Source organism: Triturus cristatus, chromosome 7 (genome assembly GCF_964204655.1).
Source record: "Triturus cristatus chromosome 7, aTriCri1.1, whole genome shotgun sequence".
Classification (NCBI taxonomy): domain Eukaryota; kingdom Metazoa; phylum Chordata; class Amphibia; order Caudata; family Salamandridae; genus Triturus; species Triturus cristatus.
In genome coordinates this window covers 181,213,277-181,232,581 of record NC_140590.1, presented here as the reverse complement: position 1 = coordinate 181,232,581, position 19,305 = coordinate 181,213,277, and the positions used below count along the sequence as shown (strand labels likewise).

The 19,305-nt window shown below is 45.8% G+C and overlaps 1 protein-coding gene across 2 annotated transcripts in view; it reads right to left on the bottom strand.

Annotated features, from left to right (window-relative positions):
- LOC146809170 (uncharacterized) overlaps window positions 1-18,050 on the bottom strand; it is a 190,556-nt gene extending 172,506 nt beyond the window's left edge. For both annotated transcript variants that reach the window (XM_085615959.1, XM_085615960.1), the window contains exons 1-2: window positions 17,903-18,050; window positions 5,172-5,239 (exon numbers count right to left, since the gene is read on the bottom strand). In XM_085615959.1, coding sequence (XP_085472085.1) covers window positions 5,172-5,235 — 64 coding nt within the window. In that variant the 5' untranslated portion in view covers window positions 5,236-5,239; window positions 17,903-18,050. The remainder of the gene's footprint in view (window positions 1-5,171; window positions 5,240-17,902) is intronic.
- Between the last annotated feature and the right edge of the window lie 1,255 nt (window positions 18,051-19,305).

The window sequence follows — 19,305 nt, the reverse complement described above, 5'->3', positions numbered from 1 at the left end:
TTTCAATGGTGCTGCCTGAGAGTGATTCATTGTAATGCTTATAAATCTATGTATGGGTTTCACATACTATTGCCTTTGGTAATGTTATTTTCATATCCTGGGGTATGTATATATACTAATGCCACAGCTATATGATTCTATTTGTGACATGGGGCCTTATTTAGAAATTGGTGGATGGAGTATGCACCATCAGCATGGCGGAATACTTTACTACTGCCATGCCGAGCCGAATTTAGAGATGTCCTCCAGCCCAGTGGGCATCTCTTGCATTGGCAGGAACCACGGTCACTGCGGTTCCTTTTAATGCATTGAAAGTTTCACAGAAAATTATGGAGCTGAATGGCAAACCTTCATTTCTTTTATTTATTTTCAAAAACAAAATCCCATGGCAGAATTTTCATTCTGAAAATATAAAATAAAAACAATGACCCGCTTGCCATAGGAGATTTCTCCCACGGTATGAGGGTCTTTTACAAGTTTTCACTGCCCCCTCTTACAGTCAGGTTCTCCCAGGTGGTGAGGAACAGTGAAAACTATCCATTTGACCATTCAATCTAAATAAGGCGGGTGGTCAAATGGCCAAACCTCTGATGGTCTTTACTCTGTCGGGCCGTCTGGGGTGTATGTCAGTGCTAGATAGGGTGAAGTCTCTTCTGCTGATATACCTCAGTTTGATTTGGAGGACAGCGTACTCCGTTGCCTTTGTAAAAAAGTGAATCCCGGCACTCCTAAAGTTTAAAATACAAATATGTGACATTGATAAGTTTTACACCAATATGGAAAGAGTCTATTCAATCACAGGTAAGAACCCAGAGCACTCCGTTGCCTTTGTGACTGAGTACTTTCACCACCAAACTCTAAATCAGGCCCTTGATGTTTACTAAATGAACCTGCCTAAACCAAAGACCTTATTGATCTTTGTGTTCATACTGTACCATTCTTGTGCCAAATGTAACTACGTTTTAACCCTATGCCTCCCATTTAGTATGGCCCTTTCTATATAGAAACACAATAATATATAATAGAAAACTATGAATAATCTTCTTCATATTATCTGATTTGATGTACAGCAATCATGTATGGATAGCAGATCTTGTCCATCAAAACATTCAGAATCTTAGGAATGCCTGATTATAATGTAATTATCCCCATGCATGCAGAATCAACCAGACACATTTTGTAGTCATGAAGGTAACAGGTTTTCCAATAATGAACCCTAGAGATGGATATATATATATCCACCTAACTATAACCTGTGTGAAACCTATGGTTTTTTAAGTGAATATATATATATATATATATATATATATATATTCACTTAAAAAACCATAGGTTTCACACAGGTTATAGTTAGCTGGGCATTTTCCTCGTGAAAAACCAATGAAATTCCCCCGTTATAGTTAGTGCAGGCAACTATAACTCACGCAACTGTAATCCGCTGCTGATGACGTCAGATATTACATCACTGTATTTACACATTTATATACCCATGTCTTCTTCCTTTTTTTTTAGCTATACATATATATTTTTTTTTATTTTCAGAAAGACACATATGTCATCAGTGATGTAATATCTGACGTCATCAGCAGCGGATTACGGTCGCGTGAGTTATAGTTGCCTGCACTAACTATAACGGGGGAATTTCATTGGTTTTTCACGAGGAAAATGCCCAGCTAACTATAACATGTGTGAAACCTATGGTTTTTTAAGTGAATTTGCAAGGTTTTTTAAATGCTAATTCCTAACTATAACGTGTGTAAAACCTATGGTTTTTTCAGTGAATTTGTACGGTTTTTTAAATGCTAAGTTACTTTACGCCGTTCGTGCCGTGCGCGCACGGTGCGCTTCGCGCACCGTGCGCGCACGGTGGGCACGCGGTGCGCTTTGCGCACCACGCGCCCACTTCACGCAGTTCGTTCCGTGCGCGCACGGTGAGCACGCGGTGCGCTTTGCGCACCGCGCGCCCACTTTACGCAGTTAGTGCCGTGCACGCACGGTGCACTTTGCGCACCGTGCACGCACGGTGGGCACGCAGTGCGCTACGCGCACCGCGCGCCCACGTTACGCTTAATGGGGCATGTACGCACGGTGCGCTTCGCGCACCGTCCGCACAAGGAGGACACATGATATACTTTGTTGTTAAGGGTTTGGACATAAAATGTAAATATATTTTAAGCCATGCACTTACACTGCGCTATGCGCAGCGTGCGCACACGGGGGGACTGACATTGCAAATTTATTTTTAAGCATTTACACCGTGCGCGCACGCTGCGCGAACCTCCCGGAAATGTTTTTATTTCTATAGTGCGCGCACGCTTCGCGCACTTGGGGAATTAACGAAAAAAATTAAAAAAATTTAATTGCCCTTGGGGGACCTCTTGGGACCCCTTGACCCCTGCTAGGGGGTCAGGAACTGTCCAGCGTGCCCCCTTTACATGTTTTTCTCCTTTGTGTTTCACCCCCTCTCAGTGCGAGAGACAAAATGGCGGCCGACACTTCCTGGTTTCGACCGATTCGAATGTTTACTAAGATGTAACAACCAATCAGAAGTGCGCTCGCGGGCGGCCGAGTGCGCGCACCCTGCGCGCACGCTGCACGCGTATAGATATATATATTGATTTAAATGCTATTTTCTCAGAAAATACTGAACTGATTTACACCAACCCTGCAAAAGGCACCAAACGGACGTTAGGCCTACCTCTCTGCCAAATTTCACGTAATTCTGTTCAGCCGTTCGGGCTGTAGCTGCGACTAAAGTCCCTATGGAAAAATCCATGGGGAAAACATGTTTTGGGAGCCCCCCTTTTTCTCGGCCCCCGCTTGACGAATCACCCCGAGACTTTCAGGGTAGGAGCACAACGGAGCGCCCCATTAGTTTTGAAAATTTCGCGAAGATTCGTCAATCGGCGCCAAAGTTATTCAAAATAGAATTTTGAGATTTCCTATGGAAACTCGGTCCTAACTATAACTATCTACTGGCGACCGCCAGTAGATAATATATATATATATATATATATTCACTTAAAAAACCATAGGTTTCACACAGGTTATAGTTAGGTGGATATTTCACTCGTAAAAAACCAATGAAATTCCCCCGTTATAGTTAGTTCAGATAACTATAACTCGCGCGACCGCCACTCTATCACAAGGATGATTTAATCAGTGATGTCATGAGTGATGCCACTGACCATGTCATGAGTGTTGTAATATGTGACGTCATGAGCAGTGGATTGCGGGCGTGCGAGTTATAGTTATCTGAACTAACTATAACGGGGGAATTTCATTGGTTTTTTACGAGTGAAATATCCACCTAACTATAACCTGTGTGAAACCTATGGTTTTTTAAGTGAATTTGTACGGTTTTTTAAATGCTAAGTTATGTATTTATTAATTTTAAATTTTTTTTTTTCAAGGTTTTTCACCGTGCGCGCACCGTGCGCGCACTGTGCGCTTTGCTTACCGCGCACGCGCTTTGGGCGCACGGTGCGCAGCGCGCACCGTGCGCACACCCCGCGCTTTAAAAAAAAAAAATAACAATTTTTTTCCCCTTGGGGGTCCTTCTGTGACCCCCTGACAAAGGCTAGGGGGTCAGGAACTCTCTTCCCTGCCCCCTTTTCACGTTTTCCACCTTTTTTCTCCCTTTCCTTTTCAGTGCAAGAGACAAAATGGCGGCCGACACTTCCTGATTTCGACCGATTCGAATGTTTACCGACATCTAACAACCAATCAGAATTTCGCTCGCGCACGTCACCGTGCGCGCACGGTGCGCGCGTATAGATATTTATATGCTTTTAAATGCTATTTTCTCAGGAAATACTGAACAGATTGACACCAGACCTGCAAAAGGCACTTCCCTGACCTGAGGACTACCTCTCTGCCAAATTTCAAGTAATTCTGTTCAGCCGTTCGGGCTGTACCTTCGATTAAAGGTCCTATGGAAAAATGTATGGGGAAAACGTGTTTTGGGACCCCCCTTTTTTCTCGGCCCCCGCTTGACGAATCACCCCGAGACTTTCAGGGTAGGAGCTGAGCGGAGCGCCCCATTTGTTTCGAAAATTTCGCGAGGATTCGTCAACCGGCGCCAAAGTTATTCAAAATAGAATTTTGAGATTTCCTATGGAAACACGATCCTAACTATACCCATCTACTGGCGACCGCCAGTAGATAATATATATATATATATATATATATATATATATATATATATATATATATATATATATGTATAAATATATGTTCTGAATTTCTTGTGCAACTATAATTCAACCTATCAGAGAATAACGCAACCACTACAGCGAAGACTTGAGGACCATTATTTTCAAGGATTCTTTTGCATACTGCAGCCTGTGCAGGACACAATATAACATGTTTAGCCCTATATACAAGTCCTTAAAAGAACAAATACACCCACAGTATTTCCAGAAATCAACAACTTTCCTAATACTGGTCGAGATGCAACAGAAAACTGCTTAAATGTTTGGTGTAGGTTTTGAAAACATAACTTTCGGTAAAATGTCTCTATACTGTTCCCATAGTATAAGCTTCTGAATCTGAACCAATCTGAACAAATCTTATAACCACTTTCTCTTGACGTGCTGTGCAAATTTTGTCATGACTGGAGGTGAGAGAATCGTGTGGACCATACTAAAAAGTTAAACCCTACTGATTACTTGTAATTGATTGACTTTATTGTCACACTTTTTATCCTGCTTCTCATTTGATCACTTGTCTTCCTCTTCTCCTGTTGGTCCCTCCCCTGGAGCATAGCCTCTTTACTTACTTTTGATTGGCTAACTTGCAGACTTCCACTAGTCACATTTACGGAACTACTTTTTTATTTTTCATTCATAACTCCATTAGAGTGCATGTGTTGTCTTGCTCTCTCCCTGTGTGATGTTCCCCCCTCAAATACCTGCCCCAATCTCTCTGTGTTACTCACCACCCTTCCCCACCGCTTGACTGTAAACATAAACAGGTACATTTTTCAAGGGTATGGCTACAGTTACAGTTAATTATTAAGACAGTTAATTATTAAATCAGAATCGTGTCCAAAACTTTGAAACATCTGATTTTAAGGCTGTATGGTATTTCTATATCATTAACAGTTTTTCTACATAGATTGGTAAAACATATGACATTAGAAATGATGATTTGCACCCTTCTGAACTTACTGACGCTCTCCACCACCACAGAGAAGCCCAGCAAGGCTGCCGGCAGCAGGTGAAGCAGCAGCATTCTCCTGGGGATGACAAAGAGCACAGTGATACCATTAGCGGCCATCTTCAAATCCGAAAACTTTCATGTGTTCATAAAGGGGTTTGTAATATTAGGGAGATAGGCTTTACACTACAGTGCACTACAAATCTAACCATCAATTTCTTCTGTGGCCGCAGAACAGAGACTGAATTGTTTTGAATAGTAGATTTTTTTATCGCTTACTACCCCTGACGAGTGTTAACATACTACTCCGTGGAGCTCAGAATGAGTTTGCAGTATTAGTTATAAGTGTTGTACTTAGTTGGATCTTGCACAACATTATTAGCGTTGGTATAACCAAATATACTAGTCTGAAGGAAAGTTAGACTTTTTTAATTGTTGTTTTTGATACTGATGCTTTAGTTATTTGCATTCCTAACGTGTGATTTTCAAGGGTGGTGGTAGCAGTGGTGCTGTTAAGCACTATTTACATTATGACAACGTCATGCTATCTACTTCATTTCTGTTTCCAGGACATTCAAGGCTGTGTTGCATTCCTCAACTCAAGACCTGGCTATTCGAGCTGTAGTGATCCCCCCTCCCCCTAGCGCCTTGAGACCCTCCGGGTGAGTAGCGCGCTCTACAAATTTCTTGATTGATTGATTGCATTAGCAAAGACGAAGGGACAGGTTTGGTCCACGGAAACAAGGTATGTACATATGAAGGCCTTGTCATGGGTCAGCGTTCCTTTGATAGTAGTAATAATAATAATAGCATTTATAAAGCGCAACAGCTACCTCAAGCAGAGGTGTCCCGGCGCTCCGCGATCAATGCAGGTGAGGAAAAGGTCCAACAGAAGCGCTAGCCTTGACTGAAAAGCCAGGTCTTCAAGGTCTTCCTGAACTCATGTTCTGACTTGATCATGTGCATATAGGAGGGCAGGGAGTTCCACAGTCTGGCCGTCCCAACTGTGAAGAATCTACCTCCCATTCAGGACTTAGCATAGCGGCACACAAAGCAGGTGCTGGGAGTTGGATCTCAGAGTGCATTTTTGTTGATATAAGCGGAGCCTATGCCTGAGATACCCAGGGCCTCTGCCGTGCAAGGCACAAAAGGCCAGAGTCAGGGACTTGAACTCTATCCTTTTAGCTACAGGGAGCCAGTGAAGTTGTCTGATGTGGGAGAGATGTGGTGACGGATGGGGCCCGGCGTACTAAACTGTCTGCTGCATTCTGTACCATCTGTAATCTATTGATCAGGTAAGAAGGCAGCCCCAGGTATAGACTGTTTGCGTAGTCCAGCAGAGATGTCACAGTAGCGTGGACTATGACCCTTCGACTTTCCTCTGGCAATAGGTGCAAAAATGTCCTCAAACTTCTCAGCTTCCCAAAGCATGAGGATGATATGTGACGGACTTGGGCCGAAAAAGAAAGGGCAATATCCCATTTGATGCTCACGTTCCTAGCCGTCTTTGCCGATAATGGGGGGGATCCCATTTCTGCTGGCCACCACAGTCCTGCAGGTGGGTGGGGATGCTGGGCCGAAGAACAAGACCTCTGTCTTGTCCGCATTAAGTTTTAAACTGTTAATATTCATCCAGCTCGAGATGTCCTTCAGACACCCCTTAAATCTAGTAAGCGAATTAGCAGAGTGATCCTTAAAAGAATACCAGCTGTGTGTCGTCCGCATAAGAGACTGCCTTAACTTCCCAAGATGCAATGAGAGTGAAAAGTGACACCAGATAGGTGTTACCGAGCAATGGACTCAAGGCAGAACCCTGAGGCACTCTGCACCACAGTGGATTAGGTTCAGATTGATAGGGTTGGAGAAAGACCCTTTGAGAGCGGTCATTAAGGTAGGACTGGAACCAGGAGAGTACTACCCCCTGCAGGCCCAACTGTTTGAGTCTGTCCAGTAGGATTGGGTGTGCAACCGTGTCAATTGCTGAAACAGAATTAGAAGGAGCAGCATCACTGAAGCCCCTGCGTCTACAGTCATTCTTACAGATTCTGCCACCTTCACCAGTTCAGTTTTGATGCTATATCCCGACCGGAAATTGGACTGAGTGTCATGCAGGATGTCATGTGCCGCTATTAGTTGGCGTTGCACCAGTTTTTCCAACATTTTTGCGGGTGCTGGCAGTAGTGAGATCGAGCAGTAGTTGCTAAGCTTGTAGGGTCAGCATTTTTTTTTTTAATAGGGGTAGTAGAAGAGCATGTTTCCAAATATCAGGGAAAATGCCGGTGGATAGTGAGGTGTTCCAAATGTGACTTAATACCGGGTTAATCACATAAGACAATGACCTCAAGAGCTTAGGGGGGCAGGGATCCTCAGGGGAGCCAGACTTGCATCTGAGGATTTCAACCAGTGATTCCTGCAGAGAAATAGGGTGAAATGCCAAGAAGGTGCTGTTAGACCTGGCACCATTGGCGTGGGTCTCCCTTCCATTTTTCGCTATTGTCTCCTCTGTTTTTGCTGGTAATAGATGCTCTGGGCGCTGTGCCACTGCCATTCAGTGCCACAGCGCGAATCCTCCCTGTGTAAATATGACATATGAATTGGTATATCCATGATTGGCTTATTTGGTTTATCTGTTAGTCCCTAGTAGCGTGGCCTGTGTGTGCCCAGGGCTGGTAAACCAAATGCTGCTGGTGGGCCTGCAGCGCCGGTTTGCGCCACTCACAGAAGCAGCTTGTAAAGTGTGTCTCAGACCTGCCACTGCAGAGTCTGTGTGCAGTCCAGAACTGCCATCTTGGCTGTGAAGTGCACCCACTTCCCAGCCCCTGAACATTCCCTTAGCATCATGTGAGTCACCCCTATGGTAGGGTGCATTGTATGTGTAAGGAAGGTCATGCTCTGATGTGTGTAGCATGTCCTGGTAGTGAATTACACCCCATTTCGTTTTTCACTACTGTAAGGATACCTGTTCTCCATAGGCCAGAATGGGAGGTTTGACTATTACATTCAATAGTCCTAACTGACCCAAAGAACATGGTAGAAAAACGGATTTAGTATGCCTGAGCTGAGAATATTAAAATACCTCTTTTAGTGAAGTTTATTTTTATATTCTGTGTTTGAAAATACCACTTTTAGAAAATAGGTATTTTCTTGCCTAAGCCTTCCAGTGTGCTCTGCTGTTATGTGTATTGGCGTCTGGTTTTGGAGGGACAGGGCAGGCTGAGTCAGACCTGGGTTGAATAGAGAGATCTGCATTGGAGTATGGGGAGGGGTAGCTCCTTGACCTGAATAGGGCTGTGCCTGGCAAGGTGAATGCTGGCTCCACCTCCCAATGTGCGTCTGATGGCAGACCCCCTCTTTCTGAAAGGAAGGATGCAGCCTGGTAAACAAAGTGCTCCAGGACTGGGCAGAACTGGTTCTGGCTGGGTTCAGTGACTTGTAGCTTCTGAGAAAAAAAGACTTTTGGAGTATAAATATCTGTGCTGAAACCCCTACAATTTGTATTGCTTCTGGACAACAAGAAGAACCTCTGTCCGTGTAACTGAAGGAATGTACAGGAGGTGACTGTCCTTGTGCTTGTGTGCTCTTTCTTGGACTGGCCTGCAGTAGTTTTCACTGGACTAGGAAGAAGAGGAAAAGGAATTTGAAGAGAACTTTATTTCCACTTGCTAAAGCAATCACCCAAGGGCTAGAAGAGAGCTAGCCTCCTGCTGGAGTCTCAGGCACATCAGACTCCACCACCAGCCTCCTGTTTCCTCCCAGACAGGATTTCTATCTGCAGGTGAGGCTCCTGTGAGTTCCAGGGCCTCTAGTTCTACTACAGAGAAGAGAGTGCTGAAAATCATCGCTAACGCCCATTTGCGAGCCGCCGCAGCTGAAGCGCATACGAAAAATCATCGCGCTGCTGCCGCTGAGGGCTCGCTACCGGAAATCATCGCATCGCATGTTTGCGGGCTGCCAAAGGCTTGCTAACCCGAAGATCATCGCACGTTTGCGGGCCTCCAAGTGCTCGCTAACCAAAGGTCATTGCATCGAGTTCATCGAGTTCATCGCTTCACGACATCACAGCGCAGACGCCGGGCGTCCGCCATTTTCATTGCATCGCATCAGGATCGTCGCTCCCTCGCGGAGTGCCATTTCTTTTCATCGCAACAAAATCGCACATGCAACAGGCTCGGCGCATCATCCTCCCTCGCGGCAAGGATTTCAACGCATCGCCGGCTTAGCGTGGAGAAGTTTGTCACTTTGTCCCACACGCTTCTGCAGATCAGTGCACCATCCTCCCTTGAGGCAAGGATTCAACGCATCGTTGGTCTCGTGAGAGGAAAATCACCGCTACAGCTCCTCAGCGAACTTTTGGTTGATTTGCTACAGAATCCAGGTACTTTGTAAGTAATAGGGTCGCAGAGACCACTGCTTTGAACTGAACTCCTCTTTGCACACTTGAATTATTTTTGCAGCATTTCAAGAATAATCCTATTTTTCATTATTGTGGATTTTTACTGTTATTGGTCTTGTGTTAAGTCTATATATAAAGATACTTATTTTTTATAACTACTTGTGTGGTGTCCCTTTGTAGTGTTCTTCACTGTGTTACTGTGTATGGTCATAAATGCCGCTGAGATAAGCCTAACTGCTCGTGTTACGTTACCACAGGGTTGAGCAGGGGTTATCAAAGGGTGAAGCCCGCTTACTCTGACTTAGGAAGAAGGGTCCCTACTTGGACAGTGGCCAGCCATTGCCAAATAGAGACCCCCATTTCTAACAGGTGCCATTGGCATTTATGATTCCAGGTGGTTGTGGCTCTACCGACTCTGCCCCTGCCATAAATGAGGTCTAAACCTTCTGTATTTTTCCTTAAAGAAGTCAGATAAATTCATGCACAGGGAGGGGGAAGGCTGTGTATTTCCCTCCATTGCAGGAAGATTGGTAAAGGATCTGACTATCCTGAAAATGTCCTTACCGGAGTTCTCCACGCTCTCGTGTTCCTTTCTAGACTCCCTCATAAGTTTGCAGAGCTTTTTCAAGGCTTCCTTATAAACTAGTTTGGCCTCCGGACCATAATCTTTCCTCCAGTGGCTCAAAAACCTTTTACACCTCCTCATTTCCATTCTGGGGTCAGCCGAGAACCAGGGGGCAGAAGGAGACTCTCTCTGGGGCTTAACAGATCTCATAGGTGCCACAGTATCTAAGGCAGTAGAGATCCACATGTTAAGCGTGGCCGAATCGTCATTGGGATTTCTAGTTGACTGTGGCCTGCTAACTAATAGCGCCAAGCCTAGGTTATCAGCTGTTATCTTTTTCCAGTTCCTTTTTAACACAGTGCGTTTACCCCCAGTTGGCTGTATTTTCTCCAGAATTAATGAGAAAGGGACCAGGAAGTGGTCAGTCCAGACCATGCACCGAGTGACCTCTGCTACCATGAATGGAATGTTTGAAAAAATTAGATCAGGAATATGACCTGCTCTGTGAGTAGGAGCATTCACGTGCTGCGTAAGGTTGGCTCCATTAAGTGACATTGTTAGCAGAGAGGCCTGGAGGCATCTGGCGTCATCTATGCGAAGGTTGAAATCTCCTAAGGACGTAAAGTTGGCATATTGCAACGATCTCTGGGCAATGAGATTGCATAGTTCTGGGGTAAAACTATGTGGACAAACAGGCGGTCTGTATAACAATATTACCACGAAGGAGAGAGTTGGAGAGATCTTTATACAGAAATATAATCCCTCCATATTGCCCATATTTCTCAATTCTGTTATGGAGATCTCCCACAATTTCTTCAAAATAATGGCAACCCCGCCCCCTTTTTTATCACAGTCCCTGTTAGCACAGATAATTCGGAAGCCGGGGGAGAGGGAGGATAGTCAGGGTCAAGACCGGCTTTGGTTCCTCGTTAAGCCACGTTTCTGTCAGGAACATCACATCACATCACATCCCAGGTGTTATCCGACAATGATAGCCAAATATCATCTGCATGTTTGGGGAGCGATCTACAATTAATCAAACAGGCTCTTACCCTGCCTTACGTGAGCCTCTGAGAGCAGAGGGCTGTGCCATTACCCCGAGTTGCCCCACCTGGTGCCCCTAAGGTAAAATTGCATGCCTTACAGTGGTATGGGAGGCCAGTGCTCAGCAGGTTATCACCCTGGTTTCATTAACACTGGTTTGGTACAGCCAGTTAATTTCCATAGGATGCAGTGTTGTATGTTAATCTCTAGTGATGGATATTAACATAATGTTAACATAGTGTTGTCTGTTTATCTCTAAGTGCAAGCTTATTACCCATATAGTGCAGTGCAGTATGGTTTGTTAGCCTTCCTAGGGTGCAGTGTTACAGCACAGCATATGATATATGCTGCACAGTGTGGAGAGTTAGATGGAGATTTGCTAAGATTTTCTATCCTGTTTGCATCACAAAAGTGAGGCAAATCGGAACAAAATCTTTTTCTCCGATTTACTTTAATGCTGGAAATAACGTGAAAGTAACGCAAAGCTGCACATAGCGCTGATTTGTATTACTTAGCACATAGGGGGGTATCATGGGTGGAGCATGTGTATTCCCATGCAACCACTGCAAGGTTTCTGATGCTAAAACCTGGTTACTAAATAAAGTAGACAGGATTTAGCATCAGAAAACTGCACCCTTTTGAAGTAGGCACGACAGAGAACTTTACAGCACACATACAAACAGGGAAAAGGGTTAAAGTCAGACTATGCATAGTATTTTGTACTGGAAGCAATGGCTGCTCCTCGGCAATGGCGGAGGAGCGTCACCCCACTGACTGGCTCAGAGTCAGCAAATGTAAAATATAATGATGTTCTTGCATCGTTTAATTTTGCGTTTGCCGGCTCTTAGCCAGCGCTGTTGGGAGGGGCGGGGCCTAGGCGTGGGAGGAGGAGGAGGAGTGCTACGTGCACTCCATTCCCTAAGTGCTAATGTGTGTTTAGCCGGCCGCCTGAAGCTGAACAAACACACACATGCGCACTTCGGTTTTCTCCAGCCCAGCTGCATTGAGCAGCAGGTTGGAGAAACCCCTACAGACTCCCTGGTCTGAGCAGGGCGTCTTTTAAGCCCGCTCAGACCAATCTCCGCACAGCTCTGCAGCACAGGGATTGTATGGGAGTCTGTCCCAGGGGCTGCTGGGACTTAGGGAGAGGAAAGGCGGCGAACACGATGGTGGAGGTGGCTAGTGGTTAAAGGTACGTTTAAAAAAAAATCTATCATTTCTACTCCTCATGAGTGACCCTACCTACGGTGGAACTCCCCCTGCCCTTCCCCTCCTGGCCCACCACCCACTATTTGTGGCAGCCGCCACTGACCGGAAGGGTATCTTTACAGTACGAAACCTAGCCATGACTCATGGAGACACCCTTGCACTATGGCGCAAAGGTGTCTCCGTGGCTCACCGCAGCTTATTTTTAGCGCCTGTGCTAAGGGAAAGGGGAGAAGAGGGGCATATTTCTGTAAATATGGCGATCTCCTCCTCTTTACGTTTTACACAGCGCAGCATTTGCGGCTGCTGCACTGCGCTTGAGTGATTAAGTGGTATATCTGGCCCTTAGTGTGTACAATATGCAATGTGAAGTTATGTGTTGGTGCCTATAGGATGCAATGCAGTGGATAAGTGTTACTAGGGTTCACTGTTGTGTGGTGGGATAACATATGTAGAACACATGGGGTAGCTGTTCCTGAAAGAGTGTTGGTATACGGGTGTATAGTCAGTACTAGGGAGAGGATCTTCCTTATTAGGAAGTAGTGCCCTCACACACCTGTGAAGGTGTCATGCTTCATCATCTGGTGTTTGCTCCTTGTGGGGTCGGCGCTGCAATACCCCACAAGCCTCGCAAGAGGGCTCTTTGGCTGAGATCTTTTTGTAGAATGCCGTGATAGTGAGTGCAGGTGTATGGAACAAGTGAAAATGTGGGTTTATAAATACCACGGAGGTACCCTATGGAGCAATTTATTCCAGGGTCTGAGCAAAAAAAGTGTATCAGGGTTGTGAAATTTGGGTGCAGGTGATTACCACCATTTGGGTGTAGGTGATTACCACCCTGTTCACTCGTGAGTATGATACAAATAACATATACTTAGTAGAGGGTAAACCTGATGCAGTTGTCTTACAATCCAGCCCTACTATTGTGAAAACTGTGCCCCTTAGGTCGGAGCAGGCACCCAAGTCAATGCTGCGGCGTTAAATATCGTCCATGCATTGTTAGGTATAGCCACCTACCCCTTCGCCTGCTTGCCCCAGGCGTGCAGGCGAAGGGGTAGGTGACTATACCTAACACCCCAATGACCTTAATTGCCCAACTCTGAGTTAGGGTAGGAACACAGTTTGTTTTTCTCAAAACAACTCCCCTGTCCTGATGCAATGCCATGGATCCCTCCTGGACCATTGAGGCGTGAAACATGTCGACCTACACCACCTGCACTTATCACTAAATTGTGTCTCCTCATTACTAGGATTTTACAATTTAGATACTGTTTTTAACCTTACCAGGGGGAACCTGGAATAAATGGATCCTTAGGGTACCTCAGTGCTATTTTTAAACCCACTTTTTCAATTGTTCCACACACCTGCACTCACCATCACGGCGTTCCTCAAAAAGATCTCTGCCAAAGAGCCCTATAGCGGGGCCCCGCAGGGATCAATCGCCCGATGATGAAGCATGACGCCTTCACATGTGTGAGGGCACTATTTCCTAATACGGAAGATCCTCTCCCTAGTACTGATTATCCACCTGTATAACAGCACTCTTTTAGGAACTGCTACCCCCCTGTGTTCTACATATCTGTTCTTGGGAGCAAGGGTACTGGACCTTTTATCAGCTCCCTGTTCCTCTCTATAGTGGATTGGGTTAACATATGTACCATGCCGCATGGTGGCTTAATGTCCCTGGGATGACATGCAGAATTGTGGGTAAGTGCCTCTAGGGTGCATTGCAGTGTGGTATATTAGAATGTGCAAGTTCTGTAGGATTCCTTAAAATGCATCTTGCTGAGTTAGCGCCCTGAGGTGCAGCATGGCCAGCTAGGTCCTCACTCTGCACTTGCATTTGAATTCACACTTAGTCAGGCGCTGCTAGAAGACATGTGGGTGTTTGCCCCTGGTAAAAGCCTGCAAACAGTGTAAAATATGAGTTTTCACACCTCAAAATGGGGGAGAACCTCCACAAATGTCATGCTGTCCATATTTCAAGGTACGAACCACAAAATGATATGCAGATTGTGTGCACAGTCAGTACTATATTCAGCACCCTAGGTATTCATCAGGTGTGCAGTTTGCACCCAATTGCCCAACTTGTACTGAAGGCCTTAGTGTCCACTGAATGCAATGCAGTGTAGTGAGTTGATTTTTCGATGATGTTGTAGAGGTTGTGGTGGTGGTGCTCCTAGGATAAAGTGTTGTGTGTTTGCTTTGCATCCTCATTATGCAATGCAGTGGAGTGGTTTAGTGCCACAAGTTTGCAGTGCAATGTTGTTTGTTAGTGCCCCTGGGATTCAGAGCAGTGCACTGGAGAACTGTCCCAAGATCACAAGGGAGTGTCGTGAGATGGTGTCCATAGAACAGGATGCATTACAGTATACTCTGGTCAGATAGTGGGGCTAGGATACAGCGTGGTGTGACTTGCTACATGCATTGCAAAATCATGCGCATGTGGCTCTAGAATGCAGTGGGAATAGCATAGTGCATTGGTTTAGTGTCCAAGAGGTACTGTTCTGTGTGATGAATTAGTGTCCATTCGGTGCTGTTTTGCGTGGTGAGTGAGTTGCCATTAGGTGTTGTTCTGCGTGATGAGCTTGTGTCCATAAGATGCTGGTCAGTTTGGTGAGTCAGTGTCCATAAGGTGCTGTTCTGTGTGGTGGATTGATTGCCATTAGATGCTGTTCTGTGTGATGAGTGTGTGTCCATAAGGGGCTGTTCTGTGTGGTGAAGTGGTTGCCAGTAGGTGCTGTTTGTGTCCATAAGGTGCAGTTCTGTGTGGTAGGTGGTTACCAGGATGTGCTGTTCTGTGTGCTGAGTTTGTGTTCATAAGGTGCTGTTCTGTGTGCTGATTAAAGTCCATTAGGTGCTGTTCTGTGTGGTAGGTTAGTGTCCCTAGTTTGCAGTGTAATATGTTTGGGGAGTATCACAAGGATGCAGTGGGGGGATGTATGTGCAGTCTATAGGACAGTGAGGTAGCATAGTGTTTCCAATCATGCCGTGCAGTTTGGTAGGATGCAGTGCAGAGTGGTAGGTTATTGTCCACACGATAAAGTATGGATAAGTGTCCAGAGTATGCAGAGCATTTTGGTGGGTTAGTGACCCTGTAATGCAATGCAGTTGGTGAAAGTCATTGGGTGCAGTGCTGTGATGTGCATTAGTCTGGCTACAATGCAGATTTATTGGGTTACTGTCTGTAGGATCCAGTGTAGTGTTTTGATTGATGGCATAAAGCTCTCCAGGTGCAGTACAACATGATGGGTTTGTGCTATTGAGTAGGACTGCAGCAATCAAGCAGAAGGGAGTTCCAGGACTTGGTGGCGAAGTGGGAGAAGAACCATCCTCTGGAGCGGCAGATACGTGGTGAGCGGAGGTTTCTGGGAGGTCGGTGGAAATTCAGACTGCGGATTCATGTAAGCGGGTCCTTGTTCATGGAGGACTTTCTAGGCATGGACCAGAATTTTGAACTGGCATTTTCTTGAGTTTGGTGGTGGTGCCTGAATAGATTGCGTTGCCATAGCCCAGCCAGCTGGTGATGAGGGCTTGCGTCACGGTTTTCCTGGTGCTGATGGGGAGCCACGTAAAGACTTTGCGGAGCATGGGAAAGTGTGTAAGCAGCCTGAGGAGATGGGGTTGACATGACATTTCACGGAGAGTTTGCTGTCCAGGGTGATGCCCAGGTTGCGGGCGTGGTCTTTCAGAGCGGGGGTGGGTCCGAGTTCCGGTGGCTACCAGGAGTCAGTCCAGAAGGCAGTGTGTAGTGTGTCTGCCGAAGATCAGAACTTCGGTCTCGTCTGTGTTGAGCTTCAGGCAGTTGTTCTTCGTCCAGACTGCAGTGTTCTTCATACAGTTGTAGAAGTTGGTCTTCGTCAAGGTGGGGTCTGCTGTGAGCGAGAGGACGAGCTGGGTATTGTCAGCATAGGAGTTGATGTTGATGTTGATGTTGTTGGTTCTGACGATGTCTGCCAGTGGTGTCATGTAGATGTTAAAGAGGGTTGGACTGAGTGATAAACCTTGAGGGACGCCGCAGATGGTGTGCGTGGGTTGTGAGGTGAAGGGAGGGAAATGGGTTCTCTTTTTGCGCCCCATGAGAAAGGATACCCTCCATCTGAGTATTTCGTCTGTTTTTCTGATCTGGTTATGAGACAGAGCACTGTGCTGTGTTGGTGTGTCTAAAGTGGAGTTCTGCTGTTTAGAGTGCACTATTGTTGTTTTGGACATTGCCTAGCAACAGCACTTTCTCTTTCTCGGACCTACGTGGGCATTTAGTCAGGGAAAACTTGGGAAGAAAACCTGGGATTCTGCATTTCCTAGGGAAATGAGAATTTAGAACCCAAAGAAAACGTGGCATCCAAAGCAGTAAAAACCCAACCTACAGCTTATACATCTGGACTTAATAAAGCCCCTGACCATAGTGTGGCTTTCGTTTTGACATGCGCTGCCAGTCCAGCCTTGATACTCATTCAAATATTATAGAACATTATAAAAAGAGGACATTTTTTCAGTATAAGGGTTTTTAGGGGGAGTTTAGACAAAGAAAAGGAGTTCTGTGTGTTAAAGACTGTGCAATGCTTGGTTTGATTGACAAGCTATGAACACAGCTGCAGTAACACCTTAACCACCAAGCCAACCAAGCTGGAGTGTAGGAAGCTTATTAGGCGTAGCAGATTCCCAATTGCCGTTTTAGTGTGAATTGTAAGAGATTCCCAAAGTAGTCCAACCTGACCACAAGAGACCTAAGGATGTCTATCTTGGGATGGCCAGAATGCGGCTCCAGCTGCAGAGGGTGGCGCGTATTAATTCTAACGAGGCCCATAAGGTCAGGACACTAGATCCCCCGTTCTCTGTGGATATGTAGTATGCATCCCACGTCTGACTCTACATCTCCACCAGCTCAGGTGAGAAAATATCTTATAAATCATATCTTCTATGCTCTTATTTGTTCGGTCCCCAAAAAGGTACCACAGACTATGTGACTTAACAGTCTTTAATAAAAAAACAAAAATAACTCCCACTAGGAGAATGTACGAAAAGTGCAAACATTTTGTTTATCTGGTGTGAAATGTCACTTGTAGTGTGCTTTTTACTGCACGGCGTTTCCAATGTTTTCGAATGGTTGCATTTTGTGGGGATTTGCATTGATTGAAAGACCCCGATCTAGGATTCAGGAGAGCTTCTAATGACATCAGGGCTGCATTGTTATTTTCTGTCGTGAATCTAATATCTCACTAGTCTGAAGATTTGGAGGCAGTTTTGAAAATAGAGAGCTTTTTTAACCACTCATCTTGCTAACTCTGTCAATGTATGCCATTCCTTGAGGGTCACTAGAGCTGTGCTCTCCGGGCCAGTAGAAACAGAGCCTTGTGTGGTCGTGGACAAACCAGCCCTGCACTCTTCTCCTTACGCTCCCTAGTGGAAGGCCAGCTGACTGTGAACTCTGTGTCACCCCAAGGAAGTGGACAGGCTTAGACATCCGTAACAAGAACAGCAGAATAATCTTACTCTGGACAAATGAATCTTGAGAAAGGAAGGTGAGATGTTACCTGGAGGCCAGCCGAACCACGCATGGGCGACGGGAGGAAGATTCTTGAAGGACCTTCCTCTAGCTGTTGCGCACTCCGTTGAACTGAGCTCAGCTGGGCTGCTAGCCACGTCTGGCTGGGTGTGGCTTCGTGTGCTGCGCTTGCAGATGCGCGATCAGGCAGCAGACCGTTGACGTGCCTCAGAGTGAGATACCAAAAGGAAGGAAGTTACGGCAGACTTCGAGACCACAGACCTACCACGGTTCCTATTTAGAGCTTCCTCAAGCACATCTGAAGAGATCAGGGCCATTCCTGGCTCCTTGCCACAAGTCTGCTTGGCCCAATTCTCAATCACGCGCCTGCGCCTGGGAGGTGGCATAGGCAAACACTCATAGAAAATAACATTGATGAACAATTCGGGAGATCTTGAAGCATGAGTGTATTTGAGAGCTTTCCCTACCAATCAATCATGGTAGGGTGGAGATTTAGGGGATCAGCTTTTCATTGTGTGCACACAGAGATGTGGAACAATTTGAAGACCAGCGTCACAGAGAACCCGGTACTCGAATCAAGAAAGATTACTGTGTCCCCTCCCTGCTGGTCCTTGAGGCGCATTGCAGTCCTGGAATCTCATTATGGTGGCTTGCAGGGCCCCTGTGCTTCTAAGCCGCTTGCACCCATTGGCGTGCCTGCATGCTGGAGGCCTCATTTGCATAGATGGAGGATACAGAGTCCTCCTCAGTTCAGCATCTGAGGAGAGGGTGGGCCTTGACTGGCCTATCCTCTTGTTATGAATGTCAATACTGTGCAAAATAAAGAGCATCAATAGTACAACGAGAAGACTGGACCGGACATTGTCCGCATGGTGTCGGCCCAGTTCCCTCCTAAAGAAACAGGGTACACGGGAATGAGCATGTGAAAGGTATTGCAGTCCTGCCCACCTGCATCGATTCTTTCGCCTCTTTGCAAATTTGCCAGCCAAAGAATCTGATGTGTGAATGTCATTTGGGCTGGCCGTCCGCCTGGTTTTCGCTCCCAATTTCAACGTGCACAAAACACGGGGAGTGCCCTGCGCACTCGGCGTTTTGGGCTGGTTTGAGATTGTTAATTGCACGTTTTTTGAGTTGCATTTGTAGTTGGTGGTATCTTTAAGCATAAATTGGATGATTGCCCAATCTGTGCCCATCTCTACTTACGCACTAATGCAGCAAGCATTGACAATGTGAATAGGTCTGCCATCAATGAGCTGACACATGGGAATATACATTTCCTCATGTTTGTATTTGCATGTGCATGTTCTTTGAAGCCAGACCTCTTGTCTTTTGTTAGTGGTGGTAGTAATGTTGCTGGTGATACTGCCCGGTGGTAGTAGTGGTGGTGACAAGGTGGCGGTAATAAAAGTGATGGTAGTCGATGTGGTGGTA